An 18,792-nucleotide genomic window follows, 5' to 3' on the forward strand; every position below is an offset into this window, starting at 1 on the left:
AGCTTGAAAAAATACATAATGCTTTTTAAAAACTATTTAATGCTAAGTGACTAATGCAGAAACTGAAATTATTCTTTCTTATATTAAATGTATTACTTGTTTATTTTTAGAAGCACCATCTTAAGGAAGACAATGCAATGAAGGCATCTGTCATATACTAGAAAGTTAAAGTGGACCTGCAATGTAATGTTACAAAATGAAAATACTTCCAAGAAGGTTGTTGCAATTAAAACCAAAGTTGAAGCAATGCTAACTTCTACCCAGTTAAATATTAAGTTTAATCTTTCAATAAATGTATAGAAGTTTATGAAAGAATTCTTAAGATATCCAAATATTGTCATGTAAAGTTCCACCAAATCTCATCAGCCAACTGCCGAGAACACGGTTTACTTTTCACAAGGGGTATGTTATTTTTCTTCATTAGAAACAGTAAGAAGTGCACAAATGACCTTTAACATCTATCACTGTTCACATCAGGAACACTGGGACAACCAAGGAAGGAAGATAGATGATATGTTGAAGATCTGTCTGCAAGGCTGCTTGTTTCTTGTTGCTTGGGCCCTTACATTTTTCACAGAATCACTGAATGGTAGAGGTTGGGAAGGATCTCTGGAGATCAACAAGTCCTATCTCCCAGCTAAAGCAGGTTCACTCAGCAGGCTGCCCAGGGCTGCATCCAGGTGGGTTTTAAATGTCTCCAGAGAAGGAGACTCTGCAGTCTCTCTGGGCAGCCTGTTCCAGGCCTCTGTCACCCTCAAAGTGAAGAATTTTTCCCTCCTGTTCAGGTGGAATTTCCAGTGTTCTAGTTTGTGCCTGTTGCCCCTTGTCCTGGGTAACACTGAAAAGAGTCTGGCCCCATCCTCTTGGCACTTGCCTTTTACGTATTTAGAAGCACTTCTAAGACCCCCTCTCAGTCTTCTCCAGGCTAAATAGTCCCAGGTCACTCAGCCTTTCCTTTTAAGAGAGATGCTCCAGTCCCTTAATCATCTTGGCAGCCCTCCACTGGACTCTCTCCAGTAGTTTCTCACTCTATATCCAAGTAAATTCTATCCTGAAATAAGATCACACTGATGAACTCTAATGTTAGTTTAGCTCTAATGAAGCAGAAGAGAAATTGTAATGCTCAAGGCACAACTTACAGCAGAAAACACTATCATACTATCATCTTATCACAGGGATTAGTTTCTCTCCATGACACCAGGGGAAAAATTGGGGAAAAAAAAAAGGAAAAGAAAAGGCAATTCTATTTATGTATTATCAACTTCAAACAGAGAAGCCTTGTCACAAGAGGTAGTATGTGTTTTGTTCCCCTTGAGAGAGATGAAAGCTCTTTATAGGTATATCAAAGCAGGTTTTAAATTTCTCTGTGTATGATGCATTTCACTACCGCAGGTGTCTGAGAGAGAAAAACAATCACAGAGTCGAGTCAAGAACCTGGCATCACTGCATGTGAAAGACAGCCCTTCCAGGAATTAAGAAGATTAAAGGAAATCTGTATCTGTTACAGTTATTTATTCAGACTGGAGCTGAATGGAGTTTTGAATTAACATCTCTCAAGAAAATCAATTTTCACACTTCTAAGAGAGGCAGAAAGAACCACAAATAACACATACCTATGTGTGAAGGATATGTAGATGCTTACTGTGAGGTTGAGAACACCATAGACAAAATTAGAGGAGCTGAGGAAAAACCATATCCTTTTTGTTCAGCAGAGAATAAGGAATCACTGTTTTGAGATCTTGTAACTGCCCCAAGAATTAGTATTGGGTATTTGTATATCATGAAGTGTTCAAGTTCTATTATACAGGCCATCCCTTCCCTATATAGAAAGTGTTTTTCTACTTTCTGTCACCCTTACTTAAAAATCAAACACATGGGATTTTGTAAACACATGGTATGAAAGAATTTGATTAGTAGGGAAAATACAGATCTCTGTACTATCAAGTCAGTAAACAAGAAAAAATTAATAACAGTGCATTCAAAAACGAATGCAAAAACTAGCAAAGACAAACTTAGACAATCTAATAATAAGATTATGAACATCTTAGATGAGGGTTTCTCAAGAGTTTCTACAAGTAAGAAGTGAAAAAGCTGTGTGTATACAGGAGCAAGAGAGCTGCATGGGTTTCAGCCAAAGGTGGGAAATGCCAGCACATGACACTTAGAGCAAGAGAAACCTGGAGAGTAATAACACAGCAGAAAAAAATCATTGATGGGACAGAAAACTACTTGTTGTCTCAGATTAAGTCATGCTTAAATGCATTTTTGAGAATGGACCAAAATATCCTCCTAAGGATATGATAAAATATTATCCTTGGGACAAAAAATTCTACTTCCTGCTAAACTTTTCTGTGCTGTCATTAATAACCTCTTGCCTTCAACTGTCATTAAACCTTTCACAAAAAGACAGGGAGGCAAAATTTAGATGAAGAGTTAATAGACATGTGCTTTATTGCTAGTTCCAGAAAAGTTGTGGGGCCACTGACAGCTCTAGAAGTTCACAAATAGTGAACTATCCATACTCTGTGGCAGTGAACTTCAGTGAAAACTATTTGTCTAATTAAGCTCCTCTGACACACACAATAGAAGCCATGGCTAACATATCTGTATGGACTGTATCCAGCAGATGACAGAGAAGTAAAGGTTTTTAAAAATCAGGTATTTAAAAATATTAAAAACACCAAAGCCTGGAAAAAACCAAGTATTCCTCTGACATGCAACCCTTCTATATGTAGTTAATGTACAAATTAAATGGAGATGCTCTTAAAAATCACTGAAGGATAAATGCCGAGACTTTGAAAATAATACGTGACTGAGTCAGCAGGCACATTAACTGAGTCCCTCGATACTAGGAAACATGATGAAACCACTCAGCTGGAAAGTGAATCCATAATTTAGTTTATTTTGGTACTCTGACGATAGAATTAAAATGTGTTTTTTACAGCAAAGTACAGGATGTAGATCTCGCTCTGTGTTATTGTTTTACTGTCTTAGTTTTTAACTCTCTTTTTAGTCATCTTGGAGGCACAGAAGCCTTCCTGAACAGCAGTTCATGAAGAGTATCTAATACAGCAGAACTCACATTTTTAAAGTTACCTGTACCTAAATCACCTCATTTAAAATGACCAGGTCACTATCATGGTCCCAATTCACAAAGGTAAAGCGCCCTTCAATTGGTTGATGCCACTAGCAGAAATCACACTGGCACTAGCACAGTGTTCCTAAATCATCTGCATTAGTAAGATAGTAGTATTTAGAAATGTGTACCAGAACAACAAAATGTGTATTCAGTCAAAACTGAACTGTATGATGAAGGCATGGCTTACTCAAGAGAGAATAAGACCAGACCAAAATCTCCTCCTGTTGCTTTAGGTATTAGGGCTGCTGAAGTAAAGGTTACATAGATATTTTAATGCTGAATGATCCATATATATGAACACAGTATCTCACCGCAGACACCAGCAGGTTGCTAGTCTTCCAATTCTCCATAAGCACATTATCATTTTCAGCTAGTTTCTGCTTACCAAACTGAGGTGTTCTATGAAATTACATACTCTAGAGTAGTGTCTCTGCCCCATACTTGCACATCACTTAGAGCTGAAGCAACAGCATCTTCCATGTACACAGCACTGCTCACAGACTCCACTGACACCATGGGCTCAGCATTCCCTTCTCACAGCAAAACCCACCCTGCTCCTCGGTCTGTTGAACTACAGGCCCACTTCAAGACACCTGCACCATGATAAAGCTAGTCCTTGTGAAAAACAAAGACTCAAAAATTAAACCTGGCTCTTGAATCATTTTTAAGTCTGGGCTCAAGGATGACAATTGCCTCGTTATTTGCAGTGCAATCAGGTATATGTTCAAAGGAACATATTCACTATCCAACAGTAAGAACCTTAATTAGGTACTCGGGTTAGAAAACCAGACTCCTTAGCAGGACAGAGAATGGTTCATCCTCAAGGAATCCAGAACACTTAAGTCAGGATTTTTCTTTTGACTCACGTTCTGGAGGGGATTATTTTTCTTACGTTACTGTAGGAAACTTGCTTTTTAAAATCAGGCACTTATTTCAAGTCCCTAACAATGAGCACAGGAATAACACACCAGACACACTTTTATTTCTGCTCATCAATGCTCTCAGCCATTTCAGTAAACATACTAAACAGCATTTTGCTTTACTCCCTCCTTGCCCAAGTCCTATGCAAGACTGAAAAATCACAACTGTTTCAGAAGGGCTCAGCTTCAAATACAAGCTATAATAGAATAAAGTTTTATTTCAGTGTTAAGTCCATCCACTTCACAAAACCAGAATCTTATGTAGCTTAGAGTCACTGCAGATTTCTGTTCAGATGCAGTAGTCAGAGCCCCAGAACACAAGAGCACAACCAGGAGGGAATCCTACTGGCAACGTCAGCTGAAGAATGCCTTGCACCTGCTCATGCTATGCAGAAAGCTCTACTTACTGATAGGAGTCTCCTCTAATTGCAAAAATACTGAAGCCCCTACAATGTATCTTCAATCAAGACAGGAAACAAAGAAAAGACTGGCTATCTGGCCTGCTGCTAATTGAAGCTTTTCAATGTGGTTTTGTGAGTATTTGAATTCCAGCTCACATAATCCTAGAGATAATTTCTGCTTTTACGTGGGTCTAAAATATCCCAGAGTTGTATCATGATTCAGCAAATTTTATTAACATAATACTCACTCAGTAGTGTAGACTTCTGAAAGCTGAAGCACTAATGCTCATTTCAGAGGGTAAAAAACGTTGTTTAATTGATTCACAGATAGATATTTCTCTTTACCTGAAATTTATGGAAATGGAGACTTGTCTTCTTTCCAGAAGTCCCCATGACAAACAGAAAATCTGGAGTCAGCACAAACGGAACTCTTTCCTTATTAATTCCAAGGAAGCTTTTATAATTGCCAAGAATATGGCCAAAATCAATATGGAAAAGGTTACCTTCATAAAGAGAAGAAGTCACAATTAGGCTCAAATACAATAAGCTGCCAAAGATACTTATTATTGTATTTACAGTAATTCCAAAACTTCTTTCTTAGGGCATATAAGACCATTTGCTTTCAGCAGCTATTTAAAATAAAAATTCTGTCCTCTTGTCGAAGTTACTTCTTATTTATCTTTGTTGGTCATTAAAAACTTGGCAGAACTGCTCTATCTTCTAAACATACAGCTTTTCCAACATCAATCCAAGCAAGATCTGTGCCTCAAATCCCTAACAATCAACTCCCAGCACACTACTACATGGAAAAGGCTTGCGGATTATGTTTCAAATACCCTTGGAATTTTGGCATTACCCAGCTTCTTGGCTCATGTCATTCACTAGAAAATGCTTCTTTGTCACAGACCTCCATTATCAATTTCTAAACCACCCTGTACTGTGCAGAGTAAGTTTACGCTGTTGCCTCTGGGTAACTTTGAGACTGTATTAGGTATTGGTTTCCAGGAAAGCCATGAAAACTCCCTTTTTAAAAGATGACTACACCTATAGGAGTGGAGGGAGCTGTTGCTCTTCAGATAATTACTTTCACTGGCAGCTAAGATGTCAGGGTAAAGAGTATGGTTACTTAAAAACACATATTTGTAACAGTGGTACATCCATAAAAAAAGTTGCAACATCAAACTATGGAAGACAACACTTAACAGTGATCTGTAGGCGAAGCATCCTTAGATGCTTCAGCATTTCAGACAGATTGACTCCTCCCCATCTACCAAAGCTGATACTCTCTGAAGACCTCTCAGACTGACGTCCTTCTGACTTCTGTTGCTCAAGACAGTTCCCATTAAAGATTCTAAGGTCCTGCTCCTGATCAGAACAGAACAACTTTTCCTTCTCTGACTCCCTTTCTATTGACCTTTCCTTCACTTTCTGCCAGTGGACATGAACACTACAATTATAGTATTCCTTTATCTTCTTGTCTTCAAAACATCTGGTAAATTATTTTTACTGTAGTCTTCAGTTAGCTCACTTATGCTTTCTCTCTAGACTTCAACTGGTAAGATCTTAACTATAATTAGTATTAAATATACATCCTTCTGAATAAAAAGTATTTTCTGTTGCTTTGCATTATGTAAGGACAATTATGAAGCAAGACAATCATGAAACCAGAAGTGAATTCTTCAGATCAAACAGATCTCCTCTGTATGTAGTGCTTGATCTGGGGTCTTTTCTAGGGAATAAATCAACGTGAAGTTACAGAAATAATTCCCAAAGTTTTTAATAGTAATAATTGAAAAATGGTTCCTTTGGAAGTGTGCTGGTTTGAGGCTAACTGGAATATTTTACTGAGAGAAATGAAATCCTTAGCTGTGAGAAGAAAGAAAAAAAACAGCAGTACCCTGTATCACTCATCTTCTGCTGAGAAATGCCAACTAGTCAAAATAGAGGCAAGACACTGCTCATACACTGCTCAGCTCTCAGTTCTGTTCTTTCTTTCTGGCAGCCTGTGTGGCTGTATCTGCCTTAACTCTTTAACCCTTTTTCCTCTAACCTCCTTGATATCTCTTTGATATCTCACCTCAGATCTCTCCAGATTTATCATGTGAGATATACAGGGATTGATCTGGTTATTTCTGAAGGGAGGGAAAGAGGGAGCAAGGAGGAGGTTTGGGTCAGACACCTCCTGGGGACTCTCATTTTCTGGGAGAGGTATTGTGTTTCTGTATTGCTTTTAACTTTATGTAAATGTAAATATTGTGTCTATGCTTGTAAACTGTGCTAAGCTGCAAATATAGCTTCATTCCTTAACTTCCAGAGGGCTGAGTCTAGTCTGGGTGATTTCATTGTGGGAGGGGCGGCAGGTAACTCCCAAACCATCACAGGAAGGATTGCAGCTATCCCACAGACTTCAATAGCAAAACCAACATGCTCCACATAAATTTATTTTCTAAGATTTTCTACTAAATTATATAAAGCAATTATGTTCCTTGGAATTGAAACCAGTCCAGTAAGACAGAGAGATGGTTGCACTGAACAGTGTCAGAACCACACTCACAGTTCAGACAGGTGAACAGCTGTCTGCTTTTTTGAACTGCTTTTGCTTTTAAATTTTAGATCCAGACATTAAACAGTTTGATGTTCTTTGTGACTTACATTTTAACAAACTTGTCCTTATAAAAGAAAGATGATAAATATCTAGAGTCTATATCAAAGCCAAAAGGAGTGACAATATTATTTTAATGTCACAAAAGGACCTGAACTTGTAAGCGATGCTGGCAGAACTGGATTGTGTCTCTTCATTCATTGCTAAACAGATTGTTTATTAAAATGAAAGCTAAATCTAGTGAAGTATAGACAGTATTTCTACTGCTTCTATGAAATTCTCAAAAAATAACTCACCTGTTTCTGTAATCATAATGTTGTCATTGTGCCTGTCTCCTATTCCAAGCACAAAGGTTGCCACACAGTATCCAGCACAAGAGTAAACAAATCTTTCCACAGCTGCCTGGAACTAAATGAAAAGATTCTTGAGATGTTAAATGCTTCAATGAGAAAAACTAAATTCACTCATTCTCAGTGTCCTGTGCCTTTCTGTGACACATATCTTATCAACAGTTAGTCAAACTGTTTCATAAAACACTCCACTGCACAGTAGAGATTAAGATCACAGCTCTGTATTGCAGTCACCATACTGTGGAAGCAGGCTCTATCCCTTAGCACAAATAAACTAAGCATCCATTTGTCCGTGCTTTGTAAGAAAAAAAGCTGTCAGAAAGGTCTAGTAGGTCAAGGGACCTACCTAAGTAAAGGAGTTGCAAGTCTCCAAACCTGAATTTAAATCTTCTAAACCCACATACCCTTTCAGTGTTCTTAGATGCCCTTTCAATCTGCTGCTCCTGTATCGCTTCTAAACACAACTGACAACAAAGTAATTTCCAAAGCATCTTGTTTCCCAGGAGCTCAGCTGACAGGGGGATGCTAAAGGCTGTTTCACAGACACCCGTGGCTGAATACACAGAAAATGAATGGATTTTTCAAACTCATGTAAGCAACACAAACACAACCATATGGCCTCTGTACTCCTGAATTAGTAGGGTGCATTCAAAAATCCAACTTAAAATTCAAAGAATTCACCTTCTCTTCAATCATGCATTTTTCCTTGAGCCACTGGTTTAGTATTTCATCCTTAAATGCACCAGTGTTGCCGACTGTACTCTGTTGAATTTTGGCAATTGTCGTAGCATCTTTCACAATTTCTATCATTCCTAGAGAAAACAAGGAACACAACAGAAGTAGTCATTAAATGCGTATCAGACTATAATAAAAATATGCAAATTTAAATTTAAACCTGGTTTTCAAATGAACTGCAGAACTTCATAGGTTGCAGGCTGAAATTTATTTTACAAGAAAGAGTGGCTCTTTTTCACTCATAGCTGAAACCAGCCAGAGCTCGTAGCGAGCCTGGCATCCTAAACTCCTCCATGAGAATGTAAAACCTTTGAAAATGAACAGAATCACATGGTGAGAGGGGACCCTGCATAAGGCTTTTCCCAAGGAGAAGAATTACTTGCTATCCTGATCCCCTACAGAAGCTCAGGTACTACTCATATTCCCACCAGCTTCTCTCCAACTTCAAAAATGTGAGAAGCTGAAGAGAAGCTGCAGTGTTGCAGCAGCCTAGGAATGCAAGTTTCTCCAGAGCTGTGACAATGCCTGTACTCCTGCAGTACATCAAATTTCAGTGTGCATACGCACAGCAAGGTTCAGAAATACTAGTACACAGTGAGGTATAGCAGTGGGACTGCTGGTGGTCCAAAGGTCAGTCCCCTAAACTGAACAGATCCTTGTAGAGACAAATAAGTACATCACGCAATATGGTGCAGAAACCAAGACTTCATGGCATGCAATGAAGGTGAAGCTAGAGGGAAAAGAAGAAAGGAGGGCTGCAACACTACTCTGCACTGTAGCCAAAACTAGCAAATGCACTCTTTCCCTGTACTGGGCATGCTGGTGTGGAGTAAAGCCAGGTTTGTAGCTGAATTTATTGGTAACTTGAAATAATGTGTTTTCCTCCTCTGGTTCAATACTGCATCTTCTATGTAACAGCCTAGTTTCACCTCCAGTTCCAAGCAAGAAAGAAAACAAAAATACTCATTTTTTCCAAAATAATTTAAAGCAGTCTCTGATTCAGTTTCAGTTTGACACTCTCTCTGAAATGGATTCATTTCTACCTATTCACAGTCCTAGACTTTTGCAATTATCAAATTATGTGCAAGTTTTTCAGCAATTGAGTAACAGCTCAGTAATCTCTTACTGCATTTCCTTCTGCATGTGAATGAATTAATGGATGAATACTGTTTGGAGGTGTTTCTTCACACCTTAACAGTGGCCTGGATCTGTTCACAATAACACTCTTATGGGAATAAAATCTCCAAAACTCACCACCATCAAATGAAAAACCTCTGCATTTTGGTGTGAGCTTGTCAAGCGGTTGTTTTCCTCCTGGGATTGAGCTCCAGAAAGGCTTCTTCTGCCTGTGCTCACTACTCTCCCTCTACCAGCCAACATCTCCTTGGTTCCAGATGAGAAGAACTGTTGCAGGAGGTATCTTCCACTTCTCCTTGTATTTAAAATTTCTCCCAGCATAGCTACGTTGATTATCAGTGTAAAAGGTCCCCAAATTTTAAAGCAGGACCATTCTCCACTGCACTGCCAAAAGAGTGGTATAAAGCCATTCTTATTCTGCCCAATACTTTAAAGATATCGTGGCAAAAAATGTTACCTGTTAGAATAGCACAGTTCTGCTGACAAATCCTTCTAAATACAGACATGCCTCTCAGAAGGTATGGTTAGTCCTAGATAAGGCTTCCATAATTGGCATCAAGGATCTCAGCTGGGCTCTGTTCAGTTGGGAAGAATTGAAGCAGTAAATGCATGCACTATGCCACGTGTCTCTAGGGATCTGCAGTACTAAAGTAGGTGATTCTTATATTAAGTGCTAGCTTGACTTCTTAAATTTGGCAGTGATGCAGCATAATAAGTAGTGATAATTGCCTTGCAAAGTTGTGAACATATGGCCATGTCAAAGGGAGAGAGAATAGAGTTTAATCTTTTACCAGATACACAGAAAAGAAAGTTCCTCCTACGGAGGTCTAGTGGGCATCAGCAGCGGAGAGGACGAATGTTTCCAAAACAGCAAACTGCACTGAATGCAGATGTTTTCAACAGGCTGAGAAACCTCTACACAGAATGGGGATGCCAGCCCCAGGTGTAAGATGCTTGATTATTTCCCTGTGCTCCTTGTAGAATGGGCTACTGTCCTCCTCCTGTCAATACACAAAAACTGCCTCAAAGTCCATGGAACTATTATGAGGGAGGGAAGAAGAAGCTTGGAAGAAGATCACATATGGATATTGTGAAAGAACATTTGCATGCCACTACTTTTTGGATTTATTCCAAACAAGCACAAGCTCTACATTCAAGTGTTTCATATTGGGTATTACTAATTTAGGCTGCAGGTATTCTCAGCAAATGGAACAGAAGTATTTATGTGATTAATTATGCCTCTACTCTGGTGCTTTTATCTCCTCCATGCATATACAGAAAACACAGAGTTACTTAAGATAAAAGAATGAGGTGTCAATTAAGAATTCATAAAAGAATAATGAAGTCTGTAACATAAATGTAAAAATGCTAGGATGACTGGCAGAATTCCCTCAACTTTCTCCATTACATTATCTGAAGATGATCTTAAACAAAACTAAATTAAATCCTAAAAATCTCTCTAAAATATTAGGTTTCTTATAACATGCCTAAAGGAGAGGAAAAGTCTCAACCTTCCTTATATTAACAGTTAGGTAGCATTTACATACATACACACACACACATATATATTTCCTTTATTAGAATTCAATTTACACAATTTATTCATTTAATTTTAAACCAGTTGTATTAGGAGAAACTATTGTGTCATACTACCAAGTATTTTGTCAGTCAGTTTGAGTTTCTACATTGCTGAGATATCTCAAAGTCTAAAGAAAGAACACTAAAAAATTTATGTGGCAATGGATTTTAGAGAGGAAGTGCATTATAGATATATATTTAAAAACTCTTAACTTTACTGGGACTAAGTTCATTATTTTTGAATCCAGAGAGCAAATTATATTGGGGAAAAAGAAAAACACTGAAAATATGGAGATAATGTGAGACACATACAAATGTTTATATTATCATTATTTTATCATTCCATGCAGATATTATCATGTTGTAAGCTACACTGATGACAGGAACGAACACACTTGCTAATTTTCACATGTGTCCAGGCTTTAAGTAAATGGCAGAGCTGTACTTGGCTAATTTGTCTCACCAACTCACTGCTTATACCAGCCAAAGCATTTTTTTCCAGCACAACTGATTCTTTTATGTACTGACAATTTTTACGGCACTGAAGAGTCTTTCCTCCAGCCAATCATTCCAAAATTGCCCAGCAAAATTGGCTCTTCAGTCAGTTGTGTTATCTGAATATTAGCAAACTGTGTAATATGGATGTGCTAGGCTACCTAATATATGCAAATCCAAGCACAAAGGAACAGTTTGGAGCCATCAGGACATATAAATTATACATCAGTTTGGCATTTCTGGAGCTGATCAGGTTGCTCTGCACAACATCATATAGTTCTGCAGAAGCTTTGTAAATACCTACATGATTTCACCAACTGTGGACTGTGGAAAATAGATCATCTGTGCTGCAGGAAGTAATGCTCACTGAGAAATCCTGCCTTAGCATTGTGCTGAGTAATGCTGCTGCTGCTATGTAGTACAGGCCATGAAGCTCTTGGTCAGGAAAAAAAAAAGCTTTGCTACTGTATAGGGTTAACACACCAGGGGGAGTAACCCTGAACCTGACCCTAGGGGTCTTGACCCTTCCCCAGGGGTGGGTCTGAACACCACCAGGTGATGGTTAGCCCACTCCCCCCCCACTTCCTGTCCCATAAAAGCAGGGGACTTCCTGTTCCTCTCTCTCTCTCTGCATCCTCTCTGCCTCACTCTCTGCAGCTCTCTGCATCTCCCTGCATTGATCACACCACAATTACCCGCTGTTTTTACCACGTGGCCGTCACCCAGGAGGCAGACACAGCCACCATCACAAACTTGGGTTGTATTTATACATTTTGTATTTTTGCTATTTTTCCCTTCCCTATACCTTTTGTAAACTTCCCTACCTCAGATGCCTTTCTAAGTTATTGTTAAACTTTCCCTTTTAACTTCCAAATCGAGTGAGATTCATTTACTTGGGAGTGCTTACTTCTCTCTCTCTCTTTCTATCTAATCCCTTTCTTTGGGAAAGGAGGGGAAAGAGGGGAGGGCACTCTACAAATTGTTATTGGTTCTATCCAATTTATTAGAGTCTCTGGGAATTTAAATTAGAACTGAGACAGCTATTTTAACTCTTTTCTCTATTTTATTCTTATCCACGCACTGAAGCACATTTTTAATGAGTCCACTCACTTTCACAGCTTTTTTATTCAAATATTATTATTAAAGAGAAGCTTGCAGCAGAACTCTAGCAGCTGGACTAGCACAGGAATCACAGTCAGTTAAGCTGGCACAACAGCTGAAGGATACCCATTGGAAGAGCAGAAACCATTGCCAAGATGCAACTGAGGGTTGCTCGCAGGAAGTGTGACCTCACATTGCAGACTAGAAAACCTCTACTATACGTAACTTTTGCAACTAAGATATTTTGAATGTCAAATCATAGCAAGTGTGCTTCACATACCTATTTTGTTCCCTGTAGAAATACAACCATATGGTAACAAACAGAGGTCCAAGGACTCTGCTTCCCAAATGGATTCCATAATTCGAAGAATCTAGTAAAATCAAATACAATTGTCATTTCAAATTATCTAGACATTACGTACTATTAGCACAACAACACTACCCAGACTTCTCAGATGGGAGTATTTCACAGACTAAGAGATAAATACAAGAAATCTATAACCATTCAAGATTATCAGTTACAGAAATAGGGTTTCCTCATGGGTCCTGTGCCCAGGGAATCTTTACTGGTTTACAAAATATTAATAAATATATTTCTACAGGAACTGAGATTGAATGCATTAACAAGTATGTCCATTTTTTCCCCATAAATATCCCTCAAAGTGCTAACAAACCAGTTTGGCAGAACAACCACTGAAGCATTACCAGAGCAATGCTACCTATCACTTTCTTCTCAATCTGTAACTTTACCCACTGTATAAATAAATGATAAAAACGCCTCATCAGAAAAAGACCACCTTGCACTAAGTAAGACTTCTTCTCTGGAACACAAAAATGTGAACTATGCATGGCATATAGGAGGAGAAGACAGGGTAACAATATGTACTGGGTCTGACAGGGCATAAGTTAACTTTCTTCAGAGCAGCTGGTACAGTGGTGTGGTTTAGGCTGGTGACCAAGGCAATGTTGGTAACACACTGACATTCCACCTATTGCTGAATAGCATTTGCAGTCTCAAGGCTGCCTCTGTTTCTCACTCTGCCTCACTGTGAGGAGCGTGGCAGTGCTCAGAGGATGGGAGGAAACACAGCCAGGGAAATGAACTGAATCAGCTGAAGAAACAGTCTATGCTGAATCATGTCATGTTCAGCAATAACAACAGAGAGGAAGGCGGTTAGGTAGGTTAACCATCTTTTGCACAAGAACTGTCTGGGCATTGGTCTACCCATTGGATGTGGTGAGTGATTGCCTTTGCATTACTTGCTTTGTTTTCTTTCTCTCTTCTTCTACTTCTCCTTTGCTTACGAAACATTTTTCATCTTAACCCACAATTGTTTTTTTTTGCTTTTGCTCTTCCTTTCTTCTTTCCCCTTCTCACCAGGGTTAACCCACAATACACTGACATAAAAAAATGCAGTAGAAGAAAGAGGATGTAGTTTTTATGTCAGTCTTGCCACACACAATTTAAAAAACAGAAGACAACCTCTGGGCAGCAAGAGTGACTTGCCATAAGAATGGGCTGCCCAGGGAGGTGGAGGAGTCACCATCCCTACAGGTGTTCAAGAAAAGACTGGATGAGGCATTTAGTGCCATGGTCTAGGCAACTGGACAGGGCTGGGTGCTAAGTTGGACTGGATGATCTTGGAGGTCTCTTCCAACCTGGTTAATTCTATGATTCTATGAGATGTCCCGACTCATTGCAGCAGAGGTTGACTTTTGAGGGTGCCTTCCAACCTGCTGCAGTCTCCGAATCTGTGAATTTTGTATGGAAACTAGAGACAAGATGTGCACATTTCTAGTAAGTAAAGTAAAAATATTTTAAAATACTTCAAAGTACCCATGGTAGCTAACATACCTGTAAAATAAGCATGTCCTGACGGAGGTCATCTCCATGTTTGAAGATTATGCCTATGGTTTCATTTGATAGAGCTGTTGGATCTGCACATTTAAACTCAAGCCAGAGGGGCTTCTTCTTAGATGCCATTACTTTACATTTTTCTATCTGTGAAAGACACATCTTAGTAGCCATCAACACAACATCAATATCCAGCATCAACACAACTTAACTTTTCACACAACAGCTACAGAATAGTTTACCAACTTCCAGTTAGTTACATCACAAGAAATACATTGAAAGCACAGATAAGGAACAGTATTCACTTGTCAGAAAAAGCCTCACTGAACTTCCACAACCTTTAACACTACCCATGACAAAAAGGCAAAAACATGTCTTGACTCCTTGAAATTTGACTTAACTTGTAAATCTGCTTCAGACTGAAACCCACCACCACCATTTTAAACTAGAAAAAAGACAAAACTGGCAAATAACAGATGCTCATGAGAGCATTTTAACAAGTGCTTTGCAAAAACAGGGCATAATCATTGTCCAGTGCTATTTACCACATCACCCACCCCTGTGACTTCTAACAATATTTCTTAATATCCAGCCTGAACCTCTCGTGCACATCTAACTGCCACAATAGGTGATTGATCATTTCCTCCTGGATTGTGGGGGCTGCTTTCTGCTTCTCACCCCTGTCTTCCAGTTCCAGGGGCTGAATTCTCCAACAGGAACTGGTGTCACTCACAAATACTGAGGCAAAGTAGCCATTCAGCAGCTCAACATTTTCCTTATCTTTGGTCACCGGGTTCCCTCCTTTGCCCAGTAATGGCTGGAGATATTCCCTAGTTCTTCTTTTACTGTTAACATACTTAAAAAAGCACTTTTCATTATCGTTAATGACACTGGCCAGATTGAGTTCCAGTTGAACTTTGCCCTAATTTTTTCCCTACATATCTTTGCAAGAGCCTTGTACTCTTCCTGAGTTGCTTGCCTCTTCTTTCATAGCCAGTAGAACGTCCTTTTCTGCCTGAGTTCTACCCAAAGCTCTCCACTTAGCCAGGACAGCCTTCTTCCCTGCCGGCTCATTTTCCAGTGCACGGGGACAGGTTGTTCCTGCGCCTTGAAGATTTCCCTCATAAGAAAGCCCAGCCTTCCTGGACTCCTTTGTCCTTTTGGACTACCACCCAGGTCAGATAAAACAGTTTTAAACAGGTATTTTATGTTTTGGTTTTTTTTTCGTTTGGCTGGTTGTTTTTTTTAAGTCAGTTACCTGGTTAAATCCTGGATTAAACTAAACTGACATTTAATGATTAGGATTTTATGGGTTGCTAAACGTTTTTATACCTGAAAAAAAGCTGCTGCCTACAACTACCTGAGGGGTGGTTGTGGCCAGGAGGAAGTTGCTCTCTTCTCTCACATGGCTAGCACCAGAACAAGAGGACACAGCCTCAGGCTGTGCCAGGGGAGATTTAGGCTCGAGGTGAGGAGAAAGTTCTTCACTGAGAGAGTCATTGGACACTGGAATGGGCTGCCCAGGGAGGTGGTGGAGTCGCCATCCCTGGAGCTGTTCGAGGCAGGATTGGACGTGGCACTTGGTGCCATGGTCTAGCCTTGAGCTCTGTGGTAAAGGGTTGGACTTGATGATCTGTGAGGTCTCTTCCAACCCTGATGATACTGTGATAATATCTGAAAAATGCTGATAGCTTTGGGAACAAAATCTTACTGAGTTCATGAAGTGTCATTATATTCACAGTGAAATACTAGTAAAAAAAATATTAAATGGCACATATTTACAAATAGGAGATGTTATTCAAAAAGGATCTGTAGAAGCTCAGAAGACACTTACCACTAGGGCTCCTGCTCTTAGCCCAGGATCATATGGAACTCTAAAACTTTCTGGAAGCTTGCTGCTCTGCAGTTTTTCAAGCTTTTGTCTCAGCTGTGCAATAACTGCAATTACAAGTAAAAAAACCACAATGAAATCAAAAGTTGGAAGGCAAAAAAAGTTATCAGTAATCAAACTTGTTAGCATAATCATTTAGCTAAAGTCTTTCTCCATTTAGCTACTTTTTAAATTGCTTTCCTGAAGGATCTCCTGATTTGAGGAAGAGAGATATATTCTTTAATTTGCACTATTAATGATCAGGGGTGTTTCAGATACCTAAATTATGTGGGGAGGCCTGTGGATGTGGTCTATCTGGACTTCAGCAAGGCCTTTGACACTGTCCCCCACAGCAAACTGCTGGCTAAGCTGTCAGCCCATGGCTTGGATGGTAACACTCTGTGCTGGGTTAGGAACTGGCTGGAGGGCCGGACCCAGAGAGTGGTGGTGAATGGTGCCACATCCAGCTGGCAGCTGTCACTAGTGGTGTCCCTCAGGGATCAGTGCTGGGCCCCATCCTCTTTAACATCTTCATAGATGATCTGGATGAGGGCATGGAGTCAGTCATCAGCAAGTTTGCAGATGACACTAAGCTGGGGGCAGATGTGGCTGGGTTGGAGGGCAGAAGGGCTCTGCAGCGGGACCCTGACCGCCTGGACAGATGGGCAGAGTCCAGTGGGATGGCATTCAATAGCTCCAAGTGCAGGGTGCTGCACTTTGGCCACAACAACCCCATGCAGAGATACAAGCTGGGGTCGGAGTGGCTGGAGAGCAGCCAAACAGAGAGGGATCTGGGGGTGCTGATTGATACCTGCCTGAACATGAGCCAGCAGTGTGCCCAGGTGGCCAAGAGAGCCAGTGGCATCCTGGCCTGCATCAGGAATGGTGTGGTCAGCAGGAGCAGGGAGGTCATTCTGCCCCTGTACTCTGCACTGGTTAGACCACACCTTGAGTACTGTGTTCAGTTCTGGGCCCCCCAGTTTAGGAGGGACATCGAAATGCTTGAGTGTGTCCAGAGAAGGGCGACGAGGCTGGTGAGAGGCCTTGAGCACAGCCCTACGAGGAGAGGCTGAGGGAGCTGGGATTGTTTAGCCTGGAGAAGAGGAGGCTCAGGGGTGACCTTATTGCTCTCTACAACTACCTGAAGGGTGGTTGTGGCCAGGAGGAGGTTGCTCTCTTCTCTCAGGTGGCCAGCACCAGAACGAGAGGACACAGCCTCAGGCTGTGCCAGGGGAGATTTAGGCTCGAGGTGAGGAGAAAGTTCTTCACTGAGAGAGTCATTGGACACTGGAATGGGCTGCCCAGGGAGGTGGTGGAGTCGCCGTCCCTGGGGCTGTTCAAGGCAAGATTGGACGTGGCACTTGGTGCCATGGTCTAGCCTCGAGCTCTGTGGTAAAGGGTTGGACTTGATGATCTGTGAGGTCTCTTCCAACCCTGATAATACTGTGATACTGTGAAATTCTTCAAGCCCCTCACAAGTCATGTGCCATTTACACAGCGTTAGAAGCACTGTGGCATGCTTGGTGTTCTGATGACTTAAGAAGTTACATTGAAATGTCACGTGTCACCTTTCATTTAAGAACAAAACAAAACACAGCACAACATAACATACAAAAGGTTACTTTGCTTTTATAACTGCCAAGGAAACGTTGAACTATATACCCAAAGGAGCAGGCATTTAAAAGTATCTCACATTCTCCAGCATTATTTTGACTTACCTCATTGCCCTTGCTGACAGATTCATGGCTTTTGAATTCTGAAGGCAACTATACTGTAATCATAATGACTTCAATTACAGAGGAACTGAATTTCCTGTCCTCTAAATTTGGTTTCACAGTGCAGCCTTGTTAATCACACATTCCAATAAGAAAAAAAATTCACATGACTTTTCGTGTTCCCAGTAGTACCCCAAAGCATTCTGTGATTCTATGTTCATATATAAGCTGAATCTTTTAATTCATAAAACCTCAGGCTTCTGAATCCTCAGCTTAGAACAGTGTGCTTCATATTACATATGATGCACTATGTTCATTTCAGCTAGCAGGTGTTAGCAGAATAAGCAATATGCTGGGTATTACTCTTAGTTAGGACTAAAACCTCAGTACTGTTCTAAAAGAAACTGCAGATATACAGCAGAGACTGCACACACATGCTCAAGTAATTTTGGAGATTAAAAATTAGAAGAGCAAAATAGCAATTATAATGAGAAAGCTAGGCATGGACCTGGACACTTAATATATAAAGTCTAAAACCATACAATTGTAGAATGGTTTGGGTTGGAGGGGATATTTAAGAGTCACCATGTCATATTTCCACTCAATAAGCAAGGATATCTTCAACTAGATCAGGTTGCTCAGAGAGATGGGACATCTACCACCTCTCTAGGCAACTCGTTCCAGAGTTTTATCATGATCATTGTAAAAAATGTCTCTCTTAAACAGAGCCTGGATCTACCTTCTTTTAGTGTAACATCATTATTCCCTATCCTATCACTATGAGCCCTACTAAAAAGTTTGTTTACATTTAAATGCCACAATAAGGTCTCCCTGGAGCATCCTTCAGCATAAGCTGCCCCAACTCTCTCAGCTTTCAGAGGAGAAGCATTCCAG

At 40.2% G+C, this 18,792-nt stretch overlaps 1 protein-coding gene across 3 annotated transcripts in view; it reads right to left on the reverse strand.

Moving 5' to 3' along the window:
* PIK3CG (phosphatidylinositol-4,5-bisphosphate 3-kinase catalytic subunit gamma) overlaps positions 1 to 18,792 on the reverse strand; it is a 36,488-nt gene that overhangs the window by 3,176 nt on the left and 14,520 nt on the right. For all 3 annotated transcript variants that reach the window (XM_064142509.1, XM_064142511.1, XM_064142510.1), the window contains exons 5-10: positions 16,148 to 16,251; positions 14,314 to 14,460; positions 12,739 to 12,829; positions 8,094 to 8,224; positions 7,359 to 7,470; positions 4,806 to 4,963 (exon numbers count right to left, since the gene is read on the reverse strand). In XM_064142509.1, coding sequence (XP_063998579.1) covers positions 4,806 to 4,963; positions 7,359 to 7,470; positions 8,094 to 8,224; positions 12,739 to 12,829; positions 14,314 to 14,460; positions 16,148 to 16,251 — 743 coding nt within the window. The remainder of the gene's footprint in view (positions 1 to 4,805; positions 4,964 to 7,358; positions 7,471 to 8,093; positions 8,225 to 12,738; positions 12,830 to 14,313; positions 14,461 to 16,147; positions 16,252 to 18,792) is intronic.

The sequence above is a fragment of the Pogoniulus pusillus genome, chromosome 4, assembly GCF_015220805.1.
Source record: "Pogoniulus pusillus isolate bPogPus1 chromosome 4, bPogPus1.pri, whole genome shotgun sequence".
In the NCBI taxonomy this organism is placed as follows: Eukaryota; Metazoa; Chordata; class Aves; order Piciformes; family Lybiidae; genus Pogoniulus; species Pogoniulus pusillus.